This window comes from Haliotis asinina, chromosome 7 (genome assembly GCF_037392515.1).
Source record: "Haliotis asinina isolate JCU_RB_2024 chromosome 7, JCU_Hal_asi_v2, whole genome shotgun sequence".
Taxonomy (NCBI): Eukaryota; Metazoa; Mollusca; class Gastropoda; order Lepetellida; family Haliotidae; genus Haliotis; species Haliotis asinina.
The window spans coordinates 19,210,072-19,227,596 of record NC_090286.1 but is presented as its reverse complement, the minus strand read 5'-3'; the positions used below and the strand labels follow the sequence as shown (position 1 = coordinate 19,227,596).

The following is a 17,525-nucleotide window of genomic DNA, read 5'->3' as shown; positions in this document are numbered from 1 at the left end:
GACATCATATTTTTAGATGTTTCTACTCCTTAAAATATATCCATGTTGTTTCACCAGATTTCAGACAGGCATGGTGATGACATACACAAAATGTGAAACAAATTCTTATTGTAAATTTTGTGAACTCTTTCCTAAACAGACCTGATAAATTTGTGTAAAATGAAATATGTGGTTGCGAAAGCTATGTTGCCCTGTCTGTAATCTTTGTAAATAAAGGGGCTGAATTCCTCCTTCTTCTGCCTGCTGCACTGTAAGCACCAGTCTTCACCCACACTGCTTGTTTCAGATTGAAGCTGAGGAGTTTCAGAATTACTACAGTGGTGTGAGTGCGTCTGTCGACAGTGACGCTTACTTTGACCTGATGATGCGACAAGCCTGGAAGCTATAAACCAGTGTCATTTCAGTGCCTTCCCAACTGTCCTCCATCACCTCTGTATTGTGTAGTCTACATGTAGAACATTTATTAGCTTGAAACATATCTTGTTCAAGATGTGACAGCAGTGTTCTATAAGATACTGGCATATTTTGGGGGTAAATCATTTTTTGGAAACATCATCTAACAGATTTGTGTATTTAAGATGGTATCATTTGTAGATGTAAACATTGTAAAATATCCACCTGTATATGTACTGTAATGTGTAGATACTGTGTAAATGATTTGTTGTAAATGTAAATGTCTTCCTCCCTGTCTCTCTTCCTCCTCACTGCTTCCTCCAAGCACTGTTGCCACTGTCTCACAGTCTGGTGGAGCAAGCCAGACCACTACACGCTGTCAGTTGCAAACCATATGTTGTCAAAAGGGGCACTTGCAGAATGAAGTCAAACCACATTTATTTAACTTTTAACTTGAAGTACATACGCATTGCAGGTATGTGACCTTTTATCATACAAATTGTTACCATGGTTACTGTTGGTTTTACTCGCAGTTGTAGATGCAGTTAGCTCCTTGCCTGGATGCAGGAGGAAGGATGTTGTAGCATAAGTTGTAAAGGGACTTAGTCACATCTGCATGTTGCATGACTTTTCACTTTACATCTTGTTATTGTCTCTTGTCACAATCCAGTATTGTGCTGTCAGTTTTTAATCAGGGTATCTTTTGATATCACCATAGTTGTATTGAATTACTATATCAAACATCCATACCGTTTGACAGTATGTGTTAATTCTTACAAATAAACTTTAAAATACTTATTGGTGTTCTATTTCTTTGTCTGTGATTTCTTGTAGGTTGGAGATAGGAAATGAACTCATCAGTCGCTCTGTCATTTGGTGGTTACACTCTTCCTTTCTGTCATTTTGAAAAAGCCAAGATGTTTGTGTCTCTTACAGATCTCCAGAGCCAAATGTTGACGCAACTTTCTACTGAGTGTTCACACATGACACATTTTGCTGCTTGACTCTTCATGCATGACGCTTCAAGCATGACACAACATTCTACCTCTTGACTGACTCTTCAATCAGTGCCTGTGCTTGTGTCTGATACAGTGTCACCTGTGATTAAAATATTACCTAATGATACAGTTACATGCCTCACTCCAGGTGTAGCTGTAACTTATCTCAGTGTTTAAACATGTGCTTCAGATGACATGTGCACCTCCTATTCTCCCCAGTCCACCCTCCCCTGTGGATCAAACAGTTTGGAATAGAGGAGCTGTAACTCATCTCAGTGTTTAAACATGTGCTTCAGATGATATGTGCACCTCCTATTCTCCCCAGTCCACCCTCCCCTGTGGATCAAACAGTTTGGAATAGAGGAGCTGTAACTCATCTCAGTGTTTAAACATGTACTTCAGATGATATGTGCACCTCCTATTCTCCCCAGTCCACCCTCCCCTGTGGATCAAACAGTTTTGAATAGAGGAGCTGTAACTCATCTCAGTGTTTAAACATGTGCTTCAGATGACATGTGCACCTCCTATTCTCCCCAGTCCACCCTCCCCTGTGGATCAAACAGTTTTGAATAGAGGAGCTGTAACTCATCTCAGTGTTTAAACATGTGCTTCAGATGATATGTGCACCTCCTATTCTCCCCAGTCCACCCTCCCCTGTGGATCAAACAGTTTGGAATAGAGGAGCTGTAACTCATCTCAGTGTTTAAACATGTGCTTCAGATGATATGTGCACCTTCTATTCTCCCCAGTCCACCCTCCCCTGTGGATCAAACAGTTTGGAATAGAGGAGCTGTAACTGAAAGTGACACATCCCTCTTTTATACCCATTCTCTCTTTTATCTTTAGACTTTGGCCTTTTGCTCTTATTTTTGTTTCCATGGATATGCATTCAACAAAATTTTGCAGAAAGATAAATTGTTAAGCTGAGAATCCAGTGTGGTTTTACATCTGTGTGGACTGACATAGGTATTTTGTAATGTGTATTTGCTTTGTTGACTCTGCAATATGCCTGCAGTCTGTAGTAGAGGAAGTCTGTTCGCCTAGGAGAGCCACACTTAAAAAATACCCATTGCCACTAAAGCCACATTTCAAGTACAGACCTTGTCCCTGCAAAAGCCACAGTGAGTAAGGGAATCATTACCCGTTGTTTTTGAAGTTGACATATGATGTGCGACTATATTCTCACTGAAGATTTTAGTTAACATTAACCCTTTTATGTTCATTTTATTATTTAATCTTGCATTTTCTACTTTTATTGTAGATTGTATTATTTTGAATCCTATGTATGGCATCTGTTCTGAAATATGATACATGCTAATGGGTCATTCTGTGGAAAAGGGCAATTTCAGGTTTTGTTCTTAAGAAAATTTTATTAATTTATTTATATTTTTTAGGTCTTCATGTAAACTACTTTAGTTTGTATGATTTGTATATTGCATCAGTAAAGACATTTGGACAAGAATTTTACATAAAATTTATCAAAATGTCATTACCACAATACAAATTTGGTAAAATCTAGTCAAAGAGTTTGCACAGCCATGAAATGGAAAGAGTTGTTAGGCATCACATATGAGACAGCATGTAAGTATAACCATGCAGTGAATGGTTATTTGACTGAATTGCTTCTTTTTAATTTAGCAGGAATGTGAACATAATAACTGAAGCAGCAATAGCTCTCATCTCAAACTGTTATCAGAAAAGGACTAAACATTGATTTCCTTTGACTCTCCCATAAGTTAAAGTGCTTCAAAGAAATAATTGGTTGCATAGTCATAAATAATTTATAAAATATGCTTCAGTACCAATGTTAGGCAGATAGTTTGATATCCATTATTTATGGTAACATTGATCAGCATTATCGGGAGAGCCACATTCACTTGATCACTCAACCATGCCCATTGCTGGCTGAGGCACACCATTTTTAATTCCTGTTTCTTAAATGTGACTTTCTTGCTCTGTAGCAACAATCCACACAGTGTGGGTACTGAGTCATGTAATCAATCACAGAGTGTCATCACATTATCCCTTTATCACAGGCACAGGCTACTGGGCAGTTAGTCAAACCAGTGCACAGTGAATATGTGTGTATATGTAGCCACTTCTAATGAGCTGAGATATAGGACATCATTGGACAGGGGTGGGTGAACCTATACCTACGAACCATGATGACGGTACTCAGTATTATCTCTTGGGTAGGGGCTTGTGGATTTTCTCACACCATGTGTTTCTCAGAATATAATAGCAGGGAATGTGTAACTGTACATGGCACAATGAAAATACTCTGAGAGATATTCATACATTCCTCTTCTGGGGCTTGTCTTCATGTATGTCACTTGCTGAAGATGAAAGTAAAAATATTATAGAAAGTAATCTAGTCTCTAGCTTGGCTAGCCAACTGTTACTTGTGTTAACCTTAGACAGCGAGAACACAATATGAATAAATCAGTATTTTTCCTGTCATGCAGTTTGTCTTATTAATATTGCAGAAATATCACTTGGCTTGTTGATCATTTACAGTACCCTCAGGTATTTAGTCATCAAACTACAGAATACCAGTTATGTCACAGACCTGAGCTAGTGGCTAGATCAGTGCTAATTCAGCTGGCCACAGACCTTTAGACCAGCAGTTTAACTGACCTGTGTCATGATACTTACAATCTTTTCGGCTTGCTTGGACAAATGACACCTTCAAGGACAAAGACATGTGATGCATGTTTTTTTTTGACTTGCTGTGCTGTCCATGTTGTGGAATATGGCTGATGTGTGTGAGTGGGCGCTCCCCACATGTCATGTTGGTTGCCAGCATGCTGCTGTGATGTCATCACCTCTGCATGATTCTTTCTGTCCGACTTTCTGCCACTGGAACAGACACAAGGTAATACGTATTACAAATCCAGCAAATAGAAGATACATTGTAACAAATACCTTCCACACATTTGTCCCATACTAATATACAATCATAATTTTCTTTTCCTCTGTCATAACTTTATTATTTGTCCTAGTGTAGAGAGATCAGTTTTTGTTATGCATGAATGTAACTTTTAGCATGAATGTAATGTCATTTGCATGGCTCAACCATTTTCACTTGACAGTCTAATATCTCAGATCTTTTTCTTTGAAACTGCAACAGAAATTTCTAATATCACAAATTTGTTATCCACATTGCATTGACTGGAGATTTTATGGCAAATTCACCTTTTATCACTTCTTCACACCTTTATATTTGTCTGAAGTTAGTAAAGGAATTATTAGAGTTCCATCCTCAAAATCTCCATGGCCTGTATTTTGGTAAGCCCACACTCAACAGTCCTATCCATTCCTGTGGTTACCCATTATTTAATAACTGACTTACATACAAAATAAAATCCTGAAGTTATTTGATGGACAGAATGTCTGTATGTCTATCATCCTTTACATATTTTTGTTTTCCCTATCCAGGGCATGAAAGCCATAGGAATGATCCAGAGGTTAGAGAAAAAAACAGGTTTACAAAAAAGCAATCCCTGGATGTGATAGTGACCACTACCAACCAGAGTCTCCTTTCATGAAGCAACCTTTACTAAGATTAACCTTAACTCCCTTCTTTAACATTACACTAAGGTTACCATAGTGACTTACGATCACCTTAGTGCCTTGAGGCCCAGTTTAATTAACCATCAACTAAAACAAAAGGTGTTCTGTCTTTGCCAAAGCATAGCAGTCTCCAGTCAAAGTGGTGTGGGGCGTCTGGTGGAACCCAGGCTATCACTGTCACCATATTCCTCTGTTTCAGATTACTGGTGATGAGTTTGTCAACTACTACGCTGGTGTCAGTGCCTCAGTTGACAGTGATGTGTACTTTGATCTGATGATGAGGCAAGCTTGGAAACTGACAACATAGTCAGATGACCTTCACCTCGATGGTAGCTCCAAAAGAGCTGAAGTAAACAAGTTGTGTCACCAAATATTTGTCACTTGGGGATTAGGAACAGGGTCTAGTGAGAGTTGTGCGACTACAGTCGTTCAGTGGAACAGACGTCTCCTGTATACCATTACAAATGGATAGATGCAATGAGACTGAACAACTCTGTTATGTTCCAATTCTTACATATTCTTGCCAAGTTCTAATCTGTAGATTCTGGCAGTGGGACAACTGCTCCAATATAACCATGACTGTCTACATGTGTTACAGAGGTCCAATGTGTTCCCTTACTAATAAATCTGCTTATGCAAGTAATGGCTATTGTCCAGTCCACTGTTATGTAATTTCTAAGATGTTCTTGCCTATGAAAACAATTACATAAACACGAAATGATTTTTTTTTCGTTAAAATTTGCTGGACACATTATAAATGAGGAAATAGAGTGTGTATGGTTTGTATGTTTTTACAGAAATTAATTTATTACTTGACTACAAACTAAATTGTCTGGATTTTGAAAAATATCTGTTTTCAATGGAAATTTATTTTGGCTTTAGGCATACAATGTTAGTTTATCAATATTAATAGCATGAAGTACTTTGCTCTCTTGCCCAGACCAGGAATAACATTACAATCAGTCTAGGGTACAGTCATCCTTACAGTCATCCTACGATTAGCATTTCCCACATGCACAATCAGCATGATTGTTAGAATCTAAGCTGAACTAGAGCTTTAGATTAGCTGCCTTGATCCAGAAGATCAAAGCCATGTATGTTGCAAACACCTTGTCAGGATTAGAGACATGGTATTGTTCCATGCTTGTTCCAGCATGAAGCCAGGTGGAAATGGTACCGGTAATCAGAGACGTCCACTCAGTTGTGTATGTAGTAACAGTGGGTTGTATACTGTCCCAGGGAATCATAGCTTTCTGTGAAATCTGCAGTGTGTCCTTATTGTTCAAGTGTTGATTCTGATAACAGCCTTTACCAAATATGAAGGCAATGCATAAGTATGAAGATGTGTATTGATGTTAAATAGAAGCTGATAATGGAAAACAATAAGGCTATCTTGGTTCCGAACTAATTTAGTGAGGAAGTTTTAGTTGTGCCTTACACAGATGTTAAAGGTCACACACAACGTAAAACACAACTTTGCAGATTCTGATACCTTTCCGTTTGCCAAAAAAAATCATCGAAAATGCCAATTCAACCTATAAAGTAAAAAAAAACATGATGAAAAAAAGCCTGCGAAATCAGAGTTCAAATGATTCACTAATGTTGGCCCAATGCAGGGGGAAAAAGTGGTTTCAGCAGCTATGCTGTGCTGCGCTCATAACGCATGCCAGAGAAAAGGTTGCAGAGCTGGAAACAGTATGCCTGCCCAGAGTATGTCTAAGGTCATGAGTCTAGTCTTGGTTGTGTACATGTGTACAAGTAAATAATCTACTCGTTACATATAAAAACCCCACAAAAACATGTTGATTGTGATAAGCAGAGTCTGCTACAGAGAAAACACAATGTCTAGTTTAAGGACACTTATATGTCTGCCTGTCTGCTATTGACAATATGCAGTGCACAACTTCAATCACTGCAGTTAACACTTATCAGGCTCATAAAATCATAAAAGGCAATGTTGTAAAATCACAGATCACCCGGCCAACATGGGCCTTTTAGACACCAGGGATAGATAAGATGTCAGACTGTATAAGAAACAAGGTCTGTTAACGGTTACATGCTGTTAGAAAATGATCCTTGTCTTCAATGCTATTAGCATTACCGTGTTTACAGATACAGTCAGTTATTGGGATTTTTGCTTTTGAATAGCAGTCAACTTCAATTTCAAGAGGAAGGGGGCCACATTTAATCTTTGCCAATAAACTGTGATGTTCTCTATTAGATACATAAGTCATGTACTGGGACATATTAAGAGATGTTTTGAACTGTCGATAAGTCTAAGTTTATTACCTTTAATCAGCCCTATATCATCCCAAATTTGCTTCAGCCATAATCCTTATCATTTTCAATAAAGCACCTTTCTTGCATAAACAAAATTATGAAATAATATATTGTCTACAGCTTAGGAATCTGATTGCACCCCAAATAATTTCATAACTGTTTTTCCCATGATTTCTGAAATTTGAGAGACCATTTTTGTATGATCTTCATTAGCCTATTTCCATCTGCCAAGCTCAGTCTTTTTCAAAATTGTAAAATCTCATTTTTTGCTTTGTGAAATTAGATGTCCAACCCATTTCCCCTAACTGCCGAAAAAACGCGACAAAATTGGTTAACTAAATTACACCATTATACCATTAACACATGTGGAGACATGCCTTGAGAGCTGACTTTCCTCTCCATACTGGTTTGTCAGCTCCAGACAGAGTAATACATAGTAAACGTTCCAGGTGTTGTGGTTGGCATTAAGAAACCAGTGTTACACAGCATGAGTACAAACATGCTCCCACAAACACAATCTGGAACTATGAAGGACTTTTTCCATCAGGCTGTAATGTTAAGTCAGGGTTTAAGGCTTTGGTAAGTGGTCACCAGACTGGAACATGCCATATATTTGATAGATGACTCAACAAATACAATCAATACACATTGCTGTGATAGATGTAAGTATGAACCATGTCTACTCCCATTTGTGAGAACTTCCAGTCGTGAGACTCCCAGTTGTGAGAAACTAGAGTAAATAATTAACAAAGAAAACATATCATACACCCCTATCTCTGAGAACGGATTAACCCTAGCTAATTAGGGAATAACTATTTAACTGAAAGTTGTGGAGGTAACTTAATGAAACTCAAAAGGATAAAGTAATTAACCTACTCAAGGTAAATGGTTTAAAAAATAATCACTTTGTGAAGGTAACTTCATGATCACTTGAAAGAAGAATTAATTTACCTACTCAGATTTACGTATTTATTTTGAAAAATGTAGTAATAACTGTTGTAACTATGATTAATCCGAATGTATTTATTAACCTTTGACTGATCTTTACGATCACCATTATGGCAGGCCTTCAGCAAGTGGCATATATCACCAGTTCATGAGGCAGTATCCAGGAGCTCTTTCAGGGTTACCTGTGTTACAAGAACAAGCACGGACAGACCTGTACCAATTGGAGATGTAGAGAAAAAATGTGCAACAGCAAATGCACGACAGTCAACGTCCGGAATGTGACTGATCACGACCATTATCCAGAAGATGTCCATCGCCTCTGTTTTGTGACCAGACTGAAAATGGGAGCAGGGGATGAAGCAACATCAACTATGCTGACAACAATGAGGTGACTCAACTTGGTGCAACTGCTGTTGGAACTCTTCCCTCCTTCCCTTCAGTCGAGAGTGTCTTTATTGACACAGAAGCCACATCATCCCCAAGTTTCCCCAGACCAGAACCGAGGTCAGCCTCACGGCTCCATTGATTTTCACATATGACAGTGACAGATTTCTGCTTTTCAGTGATGGTAAGGACAAGATGCTCATCTACTCAACAGATGAACAGCTGCCAGTGCTTCAATCTGCAACAGTTATCTACATAGACGGAACATTCACAGCATGTTTCAACCTTTGGGACCAGTTGTTTGTCATCCATGTCAGGAGAGGGACAACAACCTTTCCCTTGGCATATGCCCTGCTCCCAGACTGTCGTCAAGCAACATACCAGCACCTTTTCAGCCTTTTCAAGTTTCAAGTGGGCTTTGAGATGGTTGCTATTCCTGTTGAGCTTGAGTTTCCAGACGATGAAGTAAAGGAGTGCTTTTGTCTCTATGTGCAGGCCATCTGGAGAAAAACGCAAGAGCTTGGACTTGCTGTCATGTACAGAGAATATCCTCTTGTTGAATGTTGGGTATTACGAGCTGCTGCTCTCCCACTTCTGCCTCTTCAGCAAGTTCAGGATGCTTGGCTTGACACTATGAACTCCTCCCCTGATGTTCCCGGCTCCAAGACATTCAGTGCGACCTGGACATTCAGTGAGGAACCATGACACATTTGGTCCCAGGACTAACAACAACATCGAGGGGCTTCACAGCAGATTGAATGCTTCACTCACTCATCACCATCCAAACATGTTCAGGTTTACGGAAATCATCAGGAACATAGAGAAGGTAGAGAAGGCCAAGCTGTGCCAACTCAAACTGGGAGGACCCCTCGTGACCAAGGAAACTTGTATAGGGAAATAGACAGTAGACTACATAGACTTAAAGATCAACCTGCCAATGAAATGAAAGATCACATGCAGTATCTTGATGCAGTTGGCAAACTGCTGAAATTATGAAAAGTCTCAAAATCAAAGATCTCCTCCAAATATGGATCCATGTACAAAAGTGTTTTATAATGACATGCAAACTTCATAATAGTTAATCAAATGTGTTAATCATCAAAATCATAGTGGCATAATTTATTGTATACATAAATTATTGAACTATTTCTTCTATGTTAGTATCTAACTTGTTCTACAGAGGCAGCAATAAATGTTCTTCCATGTTTGTACACCAGAAAGTCTCATGATATGCCATGATTAAATGTCGGGGAAAGGTAATACAGCACGTAAGGAGTTGGGAAAATGTGCTGTCAGTGAACACTCTCTGGCTGAAGAGAAACAAACCCTCATGAACAAATGCAGATGTAAAGGATTTCATTCAGACAGAGTCCAAGAATGCTGTTGGATGAGACTACTCATGTCACCACCCGGTATACCCTGTTAAAAAGATATAATCACAATCCTACAGATTTTCATTTTAGGTTGATGATTGGTGATCAGTCCAGTACTGCGATCCAGAGAGAAAACAGGATAAATCCATGGAATGGAAACACTTCATGACAAAAACATGACATTTAGAGAAAAAAGTATGGAGGGGATCAGATGGGGTCACCAATATGAAGGGGATGTGATGGGGTCACCATTGTGGAGGGGATCAGATGGAGGGGTGGGGGGTGGAGATAAGATCATTAGTAACATCTGATAAGCTTTTGTCAGTTAATTCAGTTGAGGCTGAAATAGTATCTTATCCATCTCTATGCAAACATTTTATACATGTCATGAAAATTTAAACAGCATGCTTGTAATGATATGAAAAGTCATACATGTCTTTTTCTCTGTGGAATTCTGCTTGTCAGCATGTTTAGTATTTATTTGCACATCCTATGATGCTCCTTTAACAATACAATAAACCTTTTTGACAACACTGCATTGAAGAGCAGCAATCACCCTGTGTCTGGTTGTATTTCAGTATTCACGTAAATGCAGAAACATGCATTTTTCACTCACACAAATAATAACCCCACGCAAAAAATATTTTGTTTTTGACACAGAGATTCTGACCTACATAATTTTAAAAGGTACCTTAAAATCGCAGCATACAGACAAACAATAAATTTTAACAATATTCAGAGTGCCTAAGATTTGGACTACATATTCATACAAAACCTACCGCGATCACTGTGTTTGTTAGTCCTATTCTCACGAGCAGCCTTAACACATACTAAAGAGCACTGCATTGATTTACAAATATTATAATTAAAATTAGAATTGGCATGATGTTTATGAAGAAGGTGGAGTGAGTGAGTTTAGTTTTACACCGCACTCAGCAATATTACAGCTATATGGCATCAGTCTGTAAATAATCGAGTCTGGACCAGACAATCCTGTTATCAACAACATGAGCATCGATCTGCGCAACTGGAAACCGATGACATGTGTCAATGAAGTCAGCGAGTGCGACCACGTGATCCCGTTAGTCGCTTCTTACGGCAAGCACAGTTGCCTTTTATGGCAAGCATGGGTTGCTGAAGGCTATTCTATCCCGGGGCCTTCATGGGTCATGAACAAAGTGGAGATAGACTTGAAATGCAAAGTTATAACATTGTGAGTGCAATGTTTGTGAAGTAAATGCTAATTTTCTTGTGAAAAGGTCACAGAATACATTATATATGTGAGATGTTACAATGCATTATAATATTTCTGTTATACAGGGTTCTGGGAAGTGTTGTATAAGTGCTAGTTACCCAAGTGTATTTCAAGTTAGTTCAAAAGTGTAACTGTCCAGTATAACTAGTGAATGCTTGTGGTGGGTGTGATGATGTCAGCATGCATGGAGGTTTATCTGAGCATCTGCTGCAGGAGAGCTGTTGGTCATGACCGAGGTGTTGGCACTGTATAGATGTGCCGCACATTGAGTAAACTGGATGAAAGTATTTTTTTTATTGACTTTCACACACTAATCACTGATCTGAAATTGGTAGGTGTTTAGTTTACTGAAGATATTTGTTGAAACAACTGCAAGATTATTTGTGCAAAATCTTGATTTGAACACTTTTTGACTGGTATTGCAGAGAATCAAATAAGCCATGTTTTGCTTACACCATACATGAAAACATTCATCAGTTGTTACCTTACATCATTAAAGATGAAATGAGCTTGTACTAACACTGACCTTATCTCCAATTACAGAAGGACTTCAAGGTAGGTGGAGCAGTGACAGCATGGTGTCAGATGGTTGGGGAGCTAGACTGGCTGTTGGTAGCAGAAAAACTTTCTTTCATTTCTACATGAGGTCTGGTCATTAATACTGAACGAACTGTAACTTGTAATATCCTATTATCCAGGCACTGACACTGCTACTTGCCGACTCTGAATCTCCCCAGTCACCTGATGCCAACATACAGTGATGTCTGCTTCACATCAGCTTCAAGTCTTACGTGAAATGTCGAACTTCAGTAGCTAGAATACCATCCTTGTTGGACAAGTATATTTTCTGCGCTGAGATGGTTCAGATAATTTACCTGTTAGTAATTCTGATAATACAACCCCTGTGACATCACAGCCATAACTTCTATATTTAGGCTGTCAATCAAGGCATACATTTCCTAACTTTTAAGACCAACGTCCTCTTCACCGCCAGTATGTCAATTTGTGATGATATGTGAAACATTGTTCTCTTAAATAAAACTACCGTTGTGTTAGTGTCTTCTTTGGATTCTGACATTACTTCTTGTTCTGAAGTCATTGTTGATGTCACTTCCGGTTCTAACACATCTTATGAAATCACTCATGTTAGATATTGCCTGTATCTTTAAGAAAGCGTCATTTACCAATCCATTTACCAGGGCTTATAAACGTAATGTCATTTCACACTGTCAATTTCTGTTCCGTGTTGTAATATTCAACAAATTATTTCATGTTATAGTGGCACTGAGGTCTCCTATGACATCAGTAACTAGATATGTCATCTGGCTATAGTATAGACACCTTACATTACCATGTATATTATACTATTCAAATGGTCAGCTCACCTTGTTTTGGTTATTCTCAAAATTTATTTTAAGTTAAGTAGGTATTTTAGACGTTGTTTGCTGATCACATTGTCTAAATCTGTCTGGGTTGTTACCCCTAGACTGGCTGTGTACAGCCAACGAAACTTGTATTTTGTTAGATGTTTGCAAAGTTTGCAGATCTTGGGGATTGTCCATCTACCACAATATGTTTTGACACCTGTCCACAAACGTGACTGACCTTCCTTCTTATACTCCCCTCAAGTTGTCAATTTGCCATCAGTGTGAGTGTACCTCGGTTAAGGTAAAACCTCAACAAATGTTTACATTTGGGCAGAACTGGAAGAAGTGATGATTTCCTGGCTTGCACATACACATCTGTATTTCATACAACAGATAGGGTAATCTTTACAACTGAGAGGCATGTTGGCAGTGAAAAGGACATCAGCTGAAAGTTAGTAAATTGTGACTGACAGCCAAAACAGGAATTTATAGCTTTGATATAGCAGAGGTAAGGTATTTGATTGTATGTCTATCTAACTATACTACACACTTTGGTAATATATTACTGATTTTGGTGTGGAAGCAAACAAGATGAAGGTTGCAGTTTGCCAGTCCAGTCTTGGCAGGCTATAGTAACTGGAAGCTGTCACAGTTAAGGACAGTCTGCAACACTTTCTGTTTGCTGATTGTGACTTTTGAAATGGCATATGGTAGACATCTACCTTGAGTAGCCCAAGAGCATGCTCTTTTTTCTTTACTCAGTCATGGCATTGTTCTAAGTGACTGCTGCTCTTGATGCCAATGCCATTTGTGCACCTGACTGCAGGGATTGCACATGACTTTGTGGCTTGAAGAATAGTTTGCTCTGGCAACTGTAATGTGGGAAGATGTGTTTCTGTGATCTTGTCCCCTTCCAGAAGCACCAAACAGGAACTGGGACACCCACCCCTTCCTTATGTTTCAAACATTCATTAGTTTATTAACATTTTTATCATACATATGATCTGAAAACAAACATAAATGTATTTCCAAAGTGTGTCAGTATAAAATGTGAATGTTTTAATTTTGCCATATTGCTTCCAGTGTTAACTCATGGAGTTGTTACCAGGCCAGAGCTTCCTGCACTGATTCTTGTTACTTGTTTTAGTGAGTGTATCACCCAGTTGCAGATTGCCAGTCTGGCCTTGTGTATGCACTGTGTCCAGTTTGTGAGATCATACTAGAGGCGTCGCATTGATGATGTCTGCTAATTCCACTTTGCACATTAAATATTTTCTCATCACCAAACATGCACATTAGCTGTTAACGCAGTGATAGTTTTCTTAAATAGGGATGTTAATTGAAGAAAGTCATTACCCTGCCATTCAAGACATCTCCGACAGTTTGTGGGCAGTACCTGAAACCTGCAGAAAGCTTCAACACTTGGAGCTGAGTGTGTCTTTGTTTAACTGTTCCATGTATTCTTAGCTGTTGTGAATTAATGTGCAACTACCATTGGCTGTTACCACGCTATTCACATGATAAATATACAAGATGTAAACAACTTTACAACCTTTGCCAGATTTATATTAAATTATTTCAATGCAAATTCTGACATTTTTCCAAGCATAGGTGTTCATAATGAAATCCTTATTGAATGACAGCATAAAACCAAGTACATGAAACTACAAACAAAAAGAAACATCTTACATTTGTTCTGGAGAACGCCAGTGCCTGGATATGGTGTTAAACCTGGTGTAAAATTAGTCCTTGTTATTCTGGAGGCCCACACTGTTCTGGCACAATAAGGATATATCTGTATGATGTTTTTTTCGTACATCTCCCTGTGTACATGAGTCTGACCTGGAACAACTCCCCTCAAACTAGCACACTTTCACTGTCTAAGGTTCTTCTTGTCTTCCTAATTTACACTGACATGTCGGCAGGCGCAAAGCTGACTATATTCAAGTTTCCTGCCAGGTGGGGCACTTTTAAGAGAAAAAATAATTATAAGGCCTGCTAGTTTGAATCAATGACACATTGTCCAATAAAGCTGGTGGCAGTTTAATATGGCATGTGGTTTGTTGAGAAGGTTAGCATTAGGCCCATAAATCTTAACTGGTTCTGTCAACACCTCCGTCAGTTACTTCCCAGGTGGAGTTGTGATTGACAAGAATACATCTGGAATAAGGACACAATGACATACCCACAATGGACAAAAAGGAACATGTGATTTCAAAGTGCTAAATAATTCCCCACAAAATGAACTTGTTAGAAAATGTTTAGCCTGTTTTCAGATATAATTTACAGATGAACCTCTAGGTACCTGTGAATGCCTGGTGTTTTCATGACAACTGTGGCGAGTACAAGCATCTATAGAAAAAAACCACACCTCTTGAGGGAACAGTTACAACCAGAATCACTATAAAACCTTCATGTGAAGTAACAGGAACATAAATATCCTGTATATATCCCCTCAAATTCTATTGCCCTGCCTGCTGGAATCACTCATGTTGGTAGAGAGTTCAGCCAGCCATAAAAATGACACATTCAGAGATTGCACAACAGTAACTGTTGCTATAAACATTTAGTGACATCTAGTGACCCACTGATTTTACAGAGCCTCTTTTTTCACAGAATTTTCCCTTATCAGCGATCGTCTCAAGAATAACCCTCCCAAGGGATAGTATATACAGTCACTGCCACAGCGATAGTCTATACAAAGTCACCTTGCCCAATGGATAGACTACATAAAGCCACCTTTGTTTCACAGATAGTCTATACAAGGACACCTTGTCCCATTGATAGTTGATACAAACCATTTATGTTCAAAAGATGTTCTATACAAAGCCACATTGTCCAAAGGGTAGTCAATACAAAGACATGTTGTCCAAAGATTAGTCTAAACAAAAACCAAAACCACCTTTGTTTAAGGGATGGTCTATATAAACAAAGCCTCCTTGCCCAATGGATAGTCTATATAATGCCACCTTTGTCTGAGGGATAGTCTATACAAAGCCACCTTGTCCAAAGATAGTCTACACAAGACTACCTTGTCTTTCATTTCAACATGAAAGAGAAAAATGACTTCTCATAATTCCTGTGTATTGAAACCTTGTAAATAATACTCAAGTGATGTAAGAGATATATTATATGTCTCTCCTTGGGTTCAGTGAAAGTGTTTGAAACTTTAAACTGTGTATGCAAATGTTGCTTCCACTTTTCCATTGCAGTTAATTCAGAAGCTGTAACACTTCCACTCTTGTTTTTATCCACATGTGATAACATTAGTTCTTAAGGTTCCAATCAAAACCAGGTTATTCAATTTTTCGTTGTGGTAACATTATGATGAAATAGCTGTGTAAGTACATAACTCTTTGATTTGGACAAGACAGTGAAGTAAATGAGAGTAGTTTAAAACAATGTTCCATGTCCCAGCTCAGATTCACAGAGTGATCTCATCAGACAGATGGTCTTACTCTCCACCTTGAAGATTGACTTTCTACAGTCACAGCACTCGGCCTCAAATGTGTATCAGGCCATTGCCCATAAATGACAAACAATAAAGTTGCCCTATAGCAGCAATCTCATGAAGATAGACATACTTCTACACAATGCTTGTAAATGTCAACATGTGAACAGGCTTCATCGGGATTGATATACATTCTGAACAAGCAATAAAACAGTCTGCCATGGCAAGTACTGAATAATGAATGCCATACAACAACTTGACCATACCTTAAGTGTTTTTGTAATGAATGATTCAGGACAAACACAATTAAGTCAAAACTGAAGGGACGTATAATATACAATAATACTTGGGGTTATTCTTGGTTTGATACACATACAAGAGGATAACTAATAAGAAATCATCAGGGACCAAACTTTTCCCTTGAAACAGCCTTTGGTTTGACGTAACAAAGTTTGGTTGTATGCTACCATTCACTGACAAAAATCATCTTTCATGATGAGGCTCTCCATATAACATTTTCCAAGTTTGCACATCTTCATAGCCAGTGAATCTTATAATTCTTTCAGGACTAAATTCAGTTAATATCTATGATCAAAAGACAGGTTTCTACCAGCATAGTTGCGTCTGTGACATCTGATAAACTGTTTCTTTTGTTTGTTTCAGATACTGAGAGAAGAATTTCACAATTATTACAGTGGAGTGAGTGCATCAATCGACAATGAAGCCTACTTTGATCTCATGATGCGCTCAGCATATAAGCTTTAGCAACAAATGGAGATATAGAAGGAAACCAAGGGGTGGATGTAATTCTGAGTTGAGACCCAGTATAGAGACTCTATCTCAGTTGTTTACATTTCAAGGAACTATGTTAGACTGCAGCACCATACATTCTCACAGCATATCTCCTCATCTAATACTGTAGCTGTTGTCTGTGCTGCAGTCAGCAACATTCTAGCTGTACCAGGGCATTCCTAAACTAAGTACTGTTGCACTGGAAGTTGTTGATAGAGTGAGCACATGACCCAAGTGGATGACATAAACTCAGCAAGGTCACACACGGTAACACTGGAAACTCACTTTCATGTGATCTCAATGACGGTCTAACCATGAAACTTATACAAGGGGAGTTAACTTAAGTAGATGATGGAATCTTTCATAAAACAAACTAATTATTATGACTGCTCACAGCAATATGAGGCATAAACATAAATATGATCTAATGACATGTTAACAAGTCAGCAGTCTGACTACTGTTATCCATATACTACAGCAACTGTGGGTAATGAAGACCGATTCGAGCCCCCATCTTCATGTGTTAATTATGAAACTTTGGAGTACAAAGTTCAAAGGATGAAAATTTACAAATGTTAGCTTCTCTAGTATGAGGGACATGATGTTTTCAGAGTACATACGTAAGCACACACGCACACACACACATACACACTTGATGAAAGTAGACTATGAGATTTAGTGTCCCTCATATTACAGTAGTTGACATCACTC

At 38.5% G+C, this 17,525-nt stretch overlaps 1 protein-coding gene and 1 long non-coding RNA gene across 7 annotated transcripts in view; one reads left to right on the top strand and one right to left on the bottom strand.

The window, feature by feature from the left end:
- The window catches only part of LOC137290456 (calcyphosin-like protein), a 45,102-nt gene extending 28,316 nt beyond the window's left edge, over positions 1 to 16,786 (top strand). For 2 of the 6 annotated variants that reach the window (XM_067821396.1, XM_067821398.1), the window contains exon 5: positions 5,164 to 5,609. In XM_067821396.1, the coding sequence (XP_067677497.1) occupies positions 5,164 to 5,271 (108 nt within the window). In that variant the 3' untranslated portion in view covers positions 5,272 to 5,609. Of the gene's footprint in view, positions 1 to 286; positions 2,712 to 5,163; positions 5,610 to 16,685 lie in introns of those variants that run through there. The other 4 variants (XM_067821397.1, XM_067821399.1, XR_010957218.1 and 1 more) reach the window with 3 other exon arrangements.
- LOC137290457 (uncharacterized) lies at positions 3,637 to 14,457 on the bottom strand. The gene is made up of 3 exons (XR_010957220.1): positions 14,261 to 14,457; positions 4,047 to 4,250; positions 3,637 to 3,727 (listed from the first exon to the last, which is right to left on the bottom strand). It is a non-coding gene; the product is annotated as an uncharacterized lncRNA (long non-coding RNA).
- Positions 16,787 to 17,525: the final 739 nt, after the last annotated feature.